Source organism: Pristis pectinata, chromosome 2, assembly GCF_009764475.1.
Source record: "Pristis pectinata isolate sPriPec2 chromosome 2, sPriPec2.1.pri, whole genome shotgun sequence".
NCBI lineage: Eukaryota > Metazoa > Chordata > Chondrichthyes > Rhinopristiformes > Pristidae > Pristis > Pristis pectinata.
The window spans coordinates 110,865,199-110,878,106 of record NC_067406.1 but is presented as its reverse complement, the minus strand read 5'-3'; the positions used below and the strand labels follow the sequence as shown (position 1 = coordinate 110,878,106).

At 37.4% G+C, this 12,908-nt stretch overlaps 1 protein-coding gene across 6 annotated transcripts in view; it reads right to left on the bottom strand.

Moving 5' to 3' along the window:
• The window catches only part of znf827 (zinc finger protein 827), a 71,207-nt gene that overhangs the window by 49,078 nt on the left and 9,221 nt on the right, over positions 1-12,908 (bottom strand). For all 6 annotated transcript variants that reach the window (XR_007958172.1, XR_007958170.1, XM_052038349.1 and 3 more), the window contains exons 2-4: positions 8,882-9,895; positions 6,707-6,879; positions 3,696-4,182 (exon numbers count right to left, since the gene is read on the bottom strand). Coding sequence is in view for 4 of the 6 variants with exons in the window: in XM_052038349.1 (XP_051894309.1) it covers positions 3,696-4,182; positions 6,707-6,879; positions 8,882-9,895 (1,674 nt within the window). In the remaining 2 variants the exon portion in view is untranslated. The remainder of the gene's footprint in view (positions 1-3,695; positions 4,183-6,706; positions 6,880-8,881; positions 9,896-12,908) is intronic.

Sequence of the window (12,908 nt, the reverse complement as noted above, 5' to 3'; positions counted from 1 at the left end):
TAGCTGAAACGTGACTTCCTGACTCTGATACTTAATGCGCCAACCAATGAAGGCAAGCATGCCATAAGACTTCTTTAACATCCTATCTACTTACATGGCTACTTTCAGGGAGCTATGAACATGGACTCCAAGATCCCTCCGTACATCAATGCTGTTAAGCGTCCTGCCATTAACTGTATACTTTCCTCTTACATTTGACCTCCCAAAGTGCAACACCTCACACTTGCTCCAATTAAATGTCATCTGCCACTTCTCTGCCCATATCTGTAATTGATCTATATTCTGCTGTATCCTTTGACAGCTCTCTACACTGCCCACAGCTCCATATTATGATTGCTACTACCTAGGGGATCTTTAATCACAAAATCTTTTATTAATCCTTCCTCATTATACATGACCAAATCTAAAATAGCCCGTTCCCAGGTAGGTTCTGTAACATACTGCTCTAAGAAGCAATCCCTGATGCATTCCACAAATAATTCTAAAATATCCTTGATTCATCCAATCAATATATAGATTAAATTTACCCATGACAATTGCAGTTCCCTTCAAACACCCCCTAGTTATTTCTCCATTTATGGTCCACCCTATTGAGTGATTGCATTTTGGGGACCTACCGATTATACCCAACTCTGCTAATTATGATTTAAACCCAAACTGATTCAACATTACTAGCTACTACCTCTATATCACAGCCCAGCACTGCTCTGAAAACATTCTTGAATAACAGCGCCACCTCGCCTACTTTCCCTTTTGGCCTGATCTTTTGGAACACTCTATAACCTGGAACACTGAGCACCCAGTCCTGGTTACCTTGCAACCACATCTCTGTAATATCCATTATATCATAGTTATATGTTGCTACCCTCGCTATCAACTCATCTATCTTATTGAAAATGCTACATGCATTCAAATAAAATTCATTAAGCTTTGATTTTTTTTAAAAAGCTTGTACTAACTTTGAATTTGTTGCATAGTTTTGTTGACATTTTCTGCCACAGCTTGTCAAACTTTGCCTGTCAATTTCCCCCTCACAACGCTATGCTACTGCTTTTTCATTTCCTCTTGATTTATTAAACATCCCTTTCTTGGAGCCCTCTCCCTTCCTATTTAAGGAAGATTTTTTTCAACCAGAGGATGGCTGGTTGAAAACTGGAATGCACTGCCTGTGGAGGTGATGGAGGCAGTTACTCTCATAGCATTTAAATAGTACTTAGATGAACACTTGAAACGCATAGCATAGAAGGCTACGAGCCAAGTGCTGAGAAATGGAATCAGTATAGATAGGTACTTGATGGCCAGCACAGACGCAGTGGGCCTGAGGGTTTGCTTCAGGACAGTAGAACTCTTGACTAGATTTTTGTGTTCAGAGATCTGGAGTGCAATTTGAATATGTAACTTTTTGATTCAGAAATAAGGTGTTATCAATTGATGTTACAATCCTTAAAACATTAAACACTAAAAGGGAGATTTGATTAAGGTCCTTAAGATTTTGAAAAGATAGAGAAACATTATCTATGGGCATGGAATGTCAGACAAAGAGAGAAAGAATTAAAAGTCAGAGCACAGTATTTCAGCAGAGGGGTTAGGAAACACTTAAAGGTTGCTGGTATAGTGGACTTCCTCCGGCAGAAAACAGTAGGTGATAGCTCAATTGATAACTTTAAATTATGAGGTTGATGTCCTTGGCTGGCTAAAATCAAAGAATGTGCATCCAAAGCAGACTGATAAATTTGAGATCAGTCATGATCTCATGGAATGACAAAATAAGCTTACAGGGCTAAATGGTTTACTACTCTCCCTTTGTTTGATTTTCCTTTTCTATAAATCAATGACCAACTAAGACTGCAAGTGGCAAATTGCTGCTTTGCCTTACCAGACTGTGGTTCTCCATATTCATTACATTATCTATAACCCAATACCCAGCAAAGCTTCCACAAGACAAAACCTTGCATGAGATGTCTCCCTTTGCAAGACAAAATCAGCTGCCTCCTGTCTGAATCAATTTCAGAGCCAACAAAAAATAAAGTTTGCCATGTGCACCATATTCAGCTTTACTCCTGCACCTAGGGATATTCTATGTACTAACATATTTAGAAAGATATACTACACATGCAAGGTCAAAATTTGGAGGCTCTGTTATCTGGCAACTTCTATTATCCAACAGAAATGAACTCTCCCTGTCCCTGCAAATTAGTTTCCATGTAGTTCATAATAAAGGCTGCACCCCCAAATTTAGATGTGCTGCAACTCTCCAGTGACAAGTTTTCATAAATTTACCAGCCATAATTTAATATCTTAGTTCTGATATATTCAAAACAGATTTTTGAATGCAAGATGACAAATTAAAGCTCACGTCAATCTTTCTCCTCTCCTGCATCCCAAACACAACTCTCAATTCCTCAAAAACAATTTAAAATTTCAGTACAGCACGAGTTGGATTTTAGAAGATCTAACCACCACTTGGACAAAATGTAATCTTGGGAATTCTTGGGAAAGATAGTACCCAGAAGAATACTGAAATTGGTAAGCACAAGTCCAAGATTCAAGCACAGTATTTTTAAAGTCAGAGCTACTTCATTTGAATCTGCCTAAAGTTAGTTTTCAACCCATTTTAATTTGAACTGACTGTACATGCAACAATTGCCTTTAAAAAGCATGTCATTCCAAAGGACAGAATCAACAACTACTCCATACCATGTATATATTGCAGGTTTAAGTTTGGGAAAAAAAAATTCAGACTAAGAAATAACTGATTCTACATTCAGAAGGTGTGCAAGACTTATGCTGACCACAGAGAACAAACTGTTGTCTCGCACATATATAAACCCAGCATACTCGCAGCATGGTATCATTGTGGAACAACATGTAAACAGGCTGCAGAATGATGTAATTATTGTTCCCACATCAGTTATTGATCATAAAGTACACTTGTAAATATACACAACTTGCAAAATAATTCTAGAAATGTATTAACAGTGTCACCCATTGCAGGTTTTATCGTAAAAGTCAGTGACCAAAATTATTATACTAAACACTCCAGAATATTACATGACAATGCAATAAAAGTTTGGAACCAAGGTACATCAGTTCTCTAATATAACAGGTGATCAAACCTTATCTAGCTGTCTCACTCAACAGATACAGCATTTTACACTGCTGACCAATCACAAATGTTGTAAAACAGAATTACAGATTGTCGGGTCTGGAATAATGATTGATAAATCTTTGTAATACTTAAAGAACTATAAGTTTCTCAGACAATATTCCCTAACACTTTATAGCTTTTGATTGCAAGAACAAATGAAATACTTTTTTTTAGGAATAGCAGGCTATTCAGCACCATATTTTCTTTACGTTGTGTCCGTCGACACCCTAAAGTAATAACAGATCATTAGCCTCACACAAAAAAATTTCAATTGATCCAACAGCTACAGTCATCAGGGGTCAATAATTCAAACTTTTACCAACTTGTGTGAAAAAGCGTTTCAGATTTCACCCCTAGATGGTCTAGCTTACAGCATACAGAGAAATATATAGATCCTTGTTTAAGTTTTTAATTCAAGAATAACATATCCTAATTTTTCACTTTAATCACAAAAATGCAGCAACGAGTCTTCAGAGAGATAGAAGTTACCACCAGTCTAAAGTAACAGACAAAAAAAGCAATATTTAAGCAAAGAAAACTGAAATACCTGATAAATTCACAAGAAAGTCTGTTGCAGAAATGTCTTGGCCAAAGAGAAACACTTTTTGGGTGGCTGTCAAGTCAGATGGCTCTGATGGATTTGCTGTACTCTGCTGCATTGCTTCTGGTTTTTTGCCAAACCTATGATTATCTGGTAGTGACATACTGGTGACATTCATGTCAATGGGTTCCTCTTTAACTGGTTTCAATGGAACAGCAGTTTCCTTGTAATTTTCAGCCATTGTTTCATACAAAAGATGGTCCTGAATTTTTAACTTATTCCCAAGTAGTTGTGTTCCCTCATTCTTATCAGCAGTCTCATTAGAAGGTAGCCTTTTGACCTCAGATTCAGTAATCTCTTCTTTGACCTTCACCTCTGTTCTGGGAAAGTGCTGATGACAGCGCATGTGGAGTTTTAAACTGAAGTGACGAGACGAGGTGAAAGGGCAAAGCTCACAGTGGAAAGTTTCTCCTCTGTCCTGGTGCTGATGAACCTGGTGATTGACAAAGTTGTTTGTAAAGGGAATAAGAGAACATGATAAAAGCTTTAAATGTAAACCTTTACCCTCACCACTTCCCAATTAAATACACAGGCACATTTTCTTCAGGGTGCCATTCTAGTGAAAGAAACAGCTAAATACAGACAAAAAAAAATCAAATGAGCTGGTTGAATCAACATGATGCATTAAAAGCCTACAACTATTTCATGTCTCAAATTTCTCTACAATTGATTATCTGTGACTTAACCTAGCATCACTACCTAAAATAGAACAATCCATTTGAAAAGCAAATGGAACAAGGGGTTTTGTGATGTCAACTAAAGAAAAAAAAGACATGTCTATTATACAGAAAACAAATGAGCACATAGCTACACTTTGCAGGGGTTGAGGTGGGTAGAATCAACACAAAAGAATGAAAACATTTGATCAGTTTATAAACATTTGAAGTGGAAAATTTTCCTGAAATACCATTTAGTAAAGTTTTGATTCTTATCAGTTTTTCCCTACATCCACATTTTTTTCTTAAATCACATCCAAAGGTTTGCAGAACATTATTACACCATAAGAAAAGCTAATCCTATCTCCTAAATTTATAGTACTATTTACTCTATTTCCATATGACATAGAAGGCAGTCATTTCGGCCCATTTATTCACACTAACTAGTCAGGTTCCCCACTAATTTTCCTGTAATCTATTCTCCTACACTCCCTTCAAATACCCCACCCCACGATTCTACCACTTGCCTACACACTAGAGGCAATTTACAGGGGTCAATTCGCCTCCCAACCTGCCTTTGGGATGTGGGAGTATTGTTTACTCAGGGCAAACCCGCAAGATCATAGGGAGAATGTGCAACAGGAGGTCAGGATCGAAACAGGGTCGCTGGAGCCAAAAGGCAGCAGCTCTTATGCTGCGCCACTGTAATTAGAAGAAAATAAAACTACAGCTTACTGGAAAGAGCACTGTTTTGAATATGCATATAGTATATGAAAAAAAATCAGAAAATCTGTAGATGCTGAAAACCTGGAAAACATCTGTGAAAAGAGGAACACAGTTAATGTTTCAGAGACCCCTCTTCATAACTGACATCTCAGACCTGAAACATTAACTCTGCTTCTCTTTCCACATGTTACCCGACCTGCTGACTGTTCCTAGCACTTTCTGTTATTATTCTGCATATGACACAGAATGATAATGCATGCTTGAGCCACAAAAGATTACTGAAGACTAAATGCAACCTCTTAAAAACCAGGCATTTTGGTGACACCAAGGTGATTAAAGGCATGTCCACATTCTGTTGTGTGATCAGACACATAATTCTACCCCAAAATAGACCTGATTTGCAGGTCTGATAACCTGCTGAAACTGAATATGGTAAAGAACTCTCTACTCTCCATCCTAAAGGTATTGCTTCTCGTCTCTACTCCGATTTTCATTTTGCCAATACAATCAATATTGAGAAATGAGTAAATGAAGAATTCAGGAAGTATCCACAGCTGGTTGATCCTACAGCTTCTTACTTACAATGTTAAAAGTTATCCTGCACAGTAAATTACTTCATGACTTTAATACTTTAGGTCATGTGAAATAAAGGCCAGTTGACTTTCACAGAGATAGTTATCAAGAAATAACACTAATTTCGTCATATTGGTAACAGAAGGTCACCCAGCTATTTCCATAAAATTAAATTGGATCATTTGAACAACCAATTTATTCCTGGGGTTCATTTTATTTTGATATCCTATTTATTAATCTGGCAAAATCATGAGACTCATCATAAAGTGGATTATAAATGCTCCAAAAGACCTATAATAACCAAGTTAAAAATACAATTTGAATATTTTCATTCCCATATTTTGCAGATATGTTTCTTACAGAAAGGCAGTCTTGATTTTAGTTCAAATTTTAACTGAATTAATGACTAAAAAAAACCTACCTTTTCCAGCATTTACCAACATCAAACACTAGCTCCATACCCAGATTTATTACCCAATTAAATATACATTATGCTATTACATTTTTCAGCCCCTGGGATGTGGGAAAGGGATAGTGAGGTAAGTGCTTGTATATAAAAGGTGAAGGTAAAAACCAACTGCATTAATTCCCTGACAAATCAAAGCTTTTTGACATTCACTGTGCCTAGGTTTTTAACCAGAATAATGGTCACTTGGCAAGGTACAAGATAAGTAGTGTCTACAAAATTGCTTTCAGGAGACATTTGGATGGGAGGAGTAAGTTTCCATATTAAGGTAAGTATCTACTGTTTGCTATGATTATAAATGTTCTGGTTTTAGGATGATAATTCAAAATAAAACTGCCACCTCTTCTTAGCCAAACTTAATGGATAAATCATTTTCCAGCAATGAGATAGGTGATATTTGAATATCTCAGTGATTGTCAACAATTACTTAAGTTATGTCTCTATTTATTTAAATACTTGTACTATTCCACAATTCATCAGGAAAGTACACTGAGAAATACTCATTAAAAAAAAGTCATGCCATCACTTCATGGTACCTTCATGTGTGATTTCAGATTGTCCTTGCGTGCACAGCGGAATGGACAAAGTGGACATTGGTGACTCTTTAGCCCTGTGTGAATCACCATGTGCCGTTTCCAGTAGCTCTTGCGTTTTATAACCAAGCCACAAATGGGACACTGGAAGGATTTTCCTCCCTCTTCCTCAGAAACTGTAAAGTAAAATAAAGCCTCGAGTAATTCATCTGCACTGCATATCAATTGAAAGGTTTCAAAGATATTCTTAACTCAGTTACTGAAGTCCACTCCTGATTTTCTGCAACCATTTGACAACACCAGAAACCAAAATGCTACCATTCCAATTTATGTAAATACTGGCCATCTTTTCCCTCCTCTCAGTCCTGATGAAGGGTCTCAACCTGAAACATCGACAATTTCTTCCACCCCCACAAATATGGCTTGACCCACTGAGTCCCTCCAGCAGGTCATTTTTGCTCCAGTTTCCAGCATCAGCAGTCTCCAGGGTCTCCTTATGTAAAATATTACTGTGTATTTCCCCCAAAATCTGCAGCTTGTATTTAACTAGTACCTTTACAGTGTATATAAAGCATCTCCAAAGTTTTAAATTTGCAAGCAAAATTAAGTACACTAAGCTAAAAAAAAAGGGAGATTACAAGTCACACCAAAAGCTTGGTTATAAAGTAGGTTCCAAGGAGGGCTTTAAAGGGAAAGTGAAAGCTAGGGAATTGGGTTAAGGGAAGAAATTCCAGAGTGTTTCACCTGAGCAACCAACTGTAATTAACGGTGGAGCTTGAGGGGATAAACAGGAGAATCTAAGGAATCAAGAGCATTAAAGGCAAGAGGAAATTGGAGACAAGGTAGATAATTTTAAATAAAATTTAGGGAGAAATCAGAGCCCATACAAATCAGGTACTTCTGTCTAGGCACATTGCAGCCTTCGTGAACGTTAAATTCAACAATTTCAGGAAATTTGATTTTACTGTTTGCAACTGAACCTACTAGTTCTGCTTTAAGGTTACCCATCTGTAATATTAACTTAGTTTTTTTCTCTCTCCATAAACACTGCCTGATCTGCTGGATATCTCCAGCATTCTCCTTTTGTTTTCAGGTTTCAGCAACAGCTATGAACTGCATTTTACATCTTTAGCATGTCCCTTTCTATCTGTAACGGTCCTTATAAATCTATTAAGGAAACAACTCCATAAACATTGGATTCACTTGGGCAACCCTAGCCTCAGCCTAATGGAGATACTCTGTTTGTCCTATCCATCCCTTCCCCAACCTCTCTGCAACTTAAAACTAACTTTTGTCACATCCTCAGTTCTGATGAAGGGTTTTAGACATGAAAGATTAATTGTTTCTCTTTCCACAGATGCTGACTGACTTGCTGGGTGTTTCCACCATTTTCTCTATTTAAATCAGCAAAGACATAGGCAAGAAGTATGCATCATAGGAGACAGGCAGCAGTGTTGGTTGAGAATTTGCATAGTGGGAGGTTAGTCAGATCTGGGCATGATGAATTAAAATTTCAATAGCAGATGGGTTGAGGCAGTGGTAGGAATAGATAAACAGAGAAGTGGAAATAGGCCAATTTTCCCACGGAGCTTAGAAACGTAAAGGTCAAATAGGGTGTTCTTCGACACTGATTCAGCTCAAGATAATGGGGAATAAGATTGGTGTATGCAGAGTTCATGGTGAGGGTTGAAACTGTTGTCTTTGGTATGCCAATGTAAGCTATATGAAACTAATTTATTCAAGAAGGATAAAGCAAAAGCAATCCAAACTTCCTCAGATGGCACCAAAAATGAGAGATTTTTTATTTGTCAACAACATTACCTCAAATTTAACAAAGTCTAGATTGGATTTTGTATCAGCCTCCATAAAGGGAAAACCTGACCATGCTGCACCCCTCTTTCCAACAGAATATAACATTCACTGCTGAGGCTCACACACACACATAGCTCACATTAAAAACAAAAGGGTTCCCTTCAAAATACACTTCTTGAGGACCCCTAAATAACTTCAATGCAGCTCCCTCCCCATCTTCAATATCTGAATTTAGGATAAATAGCCCATCAGGAGATCCGAAAGTACTTCACAATAATAAGTCAATATGATAAACACAAAAATTCATGAAAAAGATGGACATCAAAACAAAAACTCTTTTAGATTTTAACTATAATATACTTTTACCTTGATTGGCAGGTTTCAAAGACTTCTGTTTGGGGGCAGGCAACAGCAATTCCAATGGAGCTGATGGAATCAATTTTTCTTGTTTCACTTCCATAGATTTTAAGGTATCTCCTGGGATAAATTGATCTTTTCTCTCAACTAACATATTACCAGCAGCTCTAGCTGCAACTTCTTTTAAGAGGGCAGCTGATGAGGTCATTGAGGCCAGAGAAAGGAAAGAACTTCCTGGACGCTTGTGATCTTGAGCAGAAGACTGGCTTCTTTCACTAACTTTCTTTGAGAGAGCAGCCAGCGCAGAACTAGCTGATTGCTTTTGTATAGGGCTGTAAGGCGATGAGTATGGACTAAATCTCATAGGCTCCTCTGCTCTTGAAAGACTTTTGTCCAGGCGGACCGCATTTGCAGCTGCTTTAAGTTTCTGTGTGGCTGAAGCAGGTGATAAACTACAAGATGATGAACTCTGCAGCCAAATATCTTGGTCCCACATAAAGCTGTTACTTGGACTAAAATTATTACTTTGCTCCTGCTTAGCAGCTAATTTCCTAGCAAGAACACTTAATTGTAGTGCATGAGGGGAAGATGGTGACAAAGGCAAAGCTGAAACAGGACCATCTACAGAACCCTCTTTTTCCTTAGCTCCCAGACCAGAGCTGCCACTGACTGGCCCAGCCTCTAGCAGTCGTCTCAAATTGCTACTCATGGGTTTGTGCAAAACATGGGATCCCATTTCATGTAACAACGGTGAAGAAACAGGTGACAATGCATCCTGTTTTCCCAAGGTGTCTCCAACCTGATCATTTTCGGAGACTAGCAATTCCAATGAGTTCCTTATGGGAGTTGTGCTTCCCGAGGAGTTATCTGGAGAGGTTTCTTGTTCTTGCAGCTTTTTCCCAGGTGACACATTAAGGTCCTCTTGTACATCTAAATAGGAGACTTCGGAAGGAGTTTCAGAGGCATTTCCAAACCAATCCTCTTCTTCACCCAGTTCTTCTCCTGCTTCTTCTTCATTTCCATCTTGAAAAGAAATTAGGGAATTTAACAGAGACCAAGACATGGCAATTTTATTGAAACAACTATATTTTCTTGTTTAATACACTCATTTCTTAGGAGATAATTTATTAGCCAAATTTTCCTGACATCTTAGAAGAAAAGACTTGCTACAGTCCCCACATGAAAAAAACATTTTCCTTTGATTTGTTTATATCTACACTAAGTTATCAACCAATGATCATATTTAATCTCCAGCCTTTATCTGGATTACAGCTTTACTCAAACTTGTTTGAGAACAAACATCCCAACATTAGACAACAGTTAGACCTTCAGCTGGAGTAATGTGTCCAATTCTGGCCACCTCTAGGAAAGATGTTACAGTCTTACAGATGAAAGAAAGAGACTTAATAGAATAATCCAAGAACTAATGATTTCAGTCTAGAGAAGAGTTAATAAAGGTGTTCAAAATTATGAAAGGGTCTTGAGTAAGGGTAAACGAGGAGATACAATTTCCGAAGACTGGAAGGTTTGTAACCAGAGGACACAGATAACTAATAAAATGAACCAAGGGGTGGATGAATTATTTATTTTACACAGAGCATTGTTATGATTTGGAATACATTGTCTGAAAGGCTGGTGGAAGTAGATTCTTTGAAGAGGGAATTGAATATATATTAAAAAAAAGGCTAAACGGTAAGAAATGCAACAAAATGGATAATTTTTGCAAAAGTTAGTACAGGTACAGTGCACTAATTGGAATCCTTTTGTCCCAAAAGATAATACATTTCCAAACAGCTGAGCTATCTAGCAATATATTAATGTTTGCTAGATGAAACAAGAAAAAAACATTGCTGATGCCAAGCACAAAGTACAGTGCTCACTGGTAATTGAAGAAAATACCAAGGGCATTTCTATATTAATTAAGATAATGGTAATGTTCAAAATCTGACTTTCATGCTGATGGTGGTTAAAAAAGAAAATAAATGCATCTTTAATTAATGGCTGCAGAAGAATTGGGAACTTTGCATATTTATAGTATTCTTAGATCCACATTAATGTAAATGGTTACTTCTCCAGATCTTCATTTAAAGATTAAAATAAGATCAGTTTGTGTGATTGCCCTTCTGATCTCTTATCACAAACATACTCATTATTGTTTTCCCATGAAAGAACAATGATCACAGCTGCCTTTGGATGGAGATCAGCAAAACCCATGATTCAGAACTCCCACAAAAGTGATTTTCTAATGGAAAAGAATAGCGCTTTTCTAAAGGAAAAACATACTTCATAGAATGAACTACACTTTCACATCTCTCCCAAATAGGAACAGCAATATTGTGTTACTATAGATGTTATAAACAATTGGTGCATATAGGTTCCCCTTCCTGCAAGCAGCTAGAGGTCACCACTGAAATACAAAATGCCTACTGACTATTATTAGATGCTTCCTCACAACCCAATCAAAACGAGTCTTATTTTCAGTACTGCAATGTGAAAACAAGCATGGAAGAGAGCAGTAAGTAGTAGGATGCTTAGTGGTTGCATAGCAAAGCTACCACTAACCCTCAACTGTTGCCCCCGGTAAGGACAATGGAGAACTCTTTCTACTGTGTCCAAATCAATTGAGTGCTAAGGGTACAACTGTACCATCTAATGCAATATTTGTACTTTTCTTACAGTACAGGGAATGCATATCCAGTGGCAGCAATGATCAACTCAGGGTGAAGCTTGGCTCCATTGTGATGCTGCACCAATGACCTACGTGGATGCTAGCAAAGAATATTATGGAGACAGGCCCTTTTTGTCTGACTATTGGAACATTTTGCCATTTTGATTTGACATACTTGCACTGGAAGTTTTTTGTTGTATCTATCACAACTATTTATGCTGGTCTCACCCTTGTGCTTCAGATTCTGCTTTGCGTACTCATCAGTACTACTACTGTGTGACTACAAACTGCTGTCATATTGGCTGTAGTTTGGTGTTTGACAGTAGCTACATTTTTAAAATCTTTTTCAGTAAATATTTAACTTAATGGTAGGGAGCTAATTTGTTTTTAAATGTATTATCTTGTGGGACAGAAGGAGCCCATTTGTCACTCTATGGCTGTACTGACTTCTGGAAAAAAAAACTATCCATTTAGTCCCACTTTTTTCCACTACCTAACCTCCTGAGCGTTTCCAGCATCTTGTATTTTATTTCAAATTAATAGCACATTCGATATTTTACTTTTGAAGCCCCTTCAGTCTTTGCAAGGGCAGTTCCATACAAAGGGTTGAGATGCTTTTTGTACCTTCAATACTTTATGTTCCATATACTAACATTCACTTGATGTGCCCATTCTGTCCCTGTAAACAATCTCATGCTCTTGAAATTACTTTTACACAGTCTTCCATGGCCATTTATACAGTCCGTCAATCTGTCCATTTGAGTAATTGAACATAGACAAATTAGTTGATCTATGAACACTAGGTCTAATACCTCACTTCCATTGAATCTACTTAAAATCCACCAATAAACACCTGGGCTTAAATTATGGCTGTGTTATCGAGTTGGAAGATGAATTTTGCCTAAGCACATGAAAAAAATCTGCAAAAAAGTTAGAAAGCACGAGACAGTAAATTCAAAAGAGGTGTTTGGGCAACAACAGGAAGTTGGAATTGTGACCACACTACAAATTAATTTCTTGTAGTTCTTATTTCTCCAACATGGGATTGAGTTGACCAGTGCATAACGTTTGTTGGTGCCCAGAAGTCCCAATTTTAAGATATGTGCGTGGGGGCCTTTGCATGATTTGAAGAGTCAACAGAACGAAGAACAAAAACTAGTCTGTAATGGACTTGAATAAGATCAAAAAATATAATTTGGTATGGTTCTTAAAGGCCTACAGTTAACCAATAAATGAAAACTAGCAGAGAAATTATCAAAAATTACATAACAGACAGATGGGTAATGTTGCTTCCTTTGATGGCCTGTTAGAAGTCCTACATCACAAAATACACCATGAGATGCAACAGCTGTCATTTCACCTCCAGAC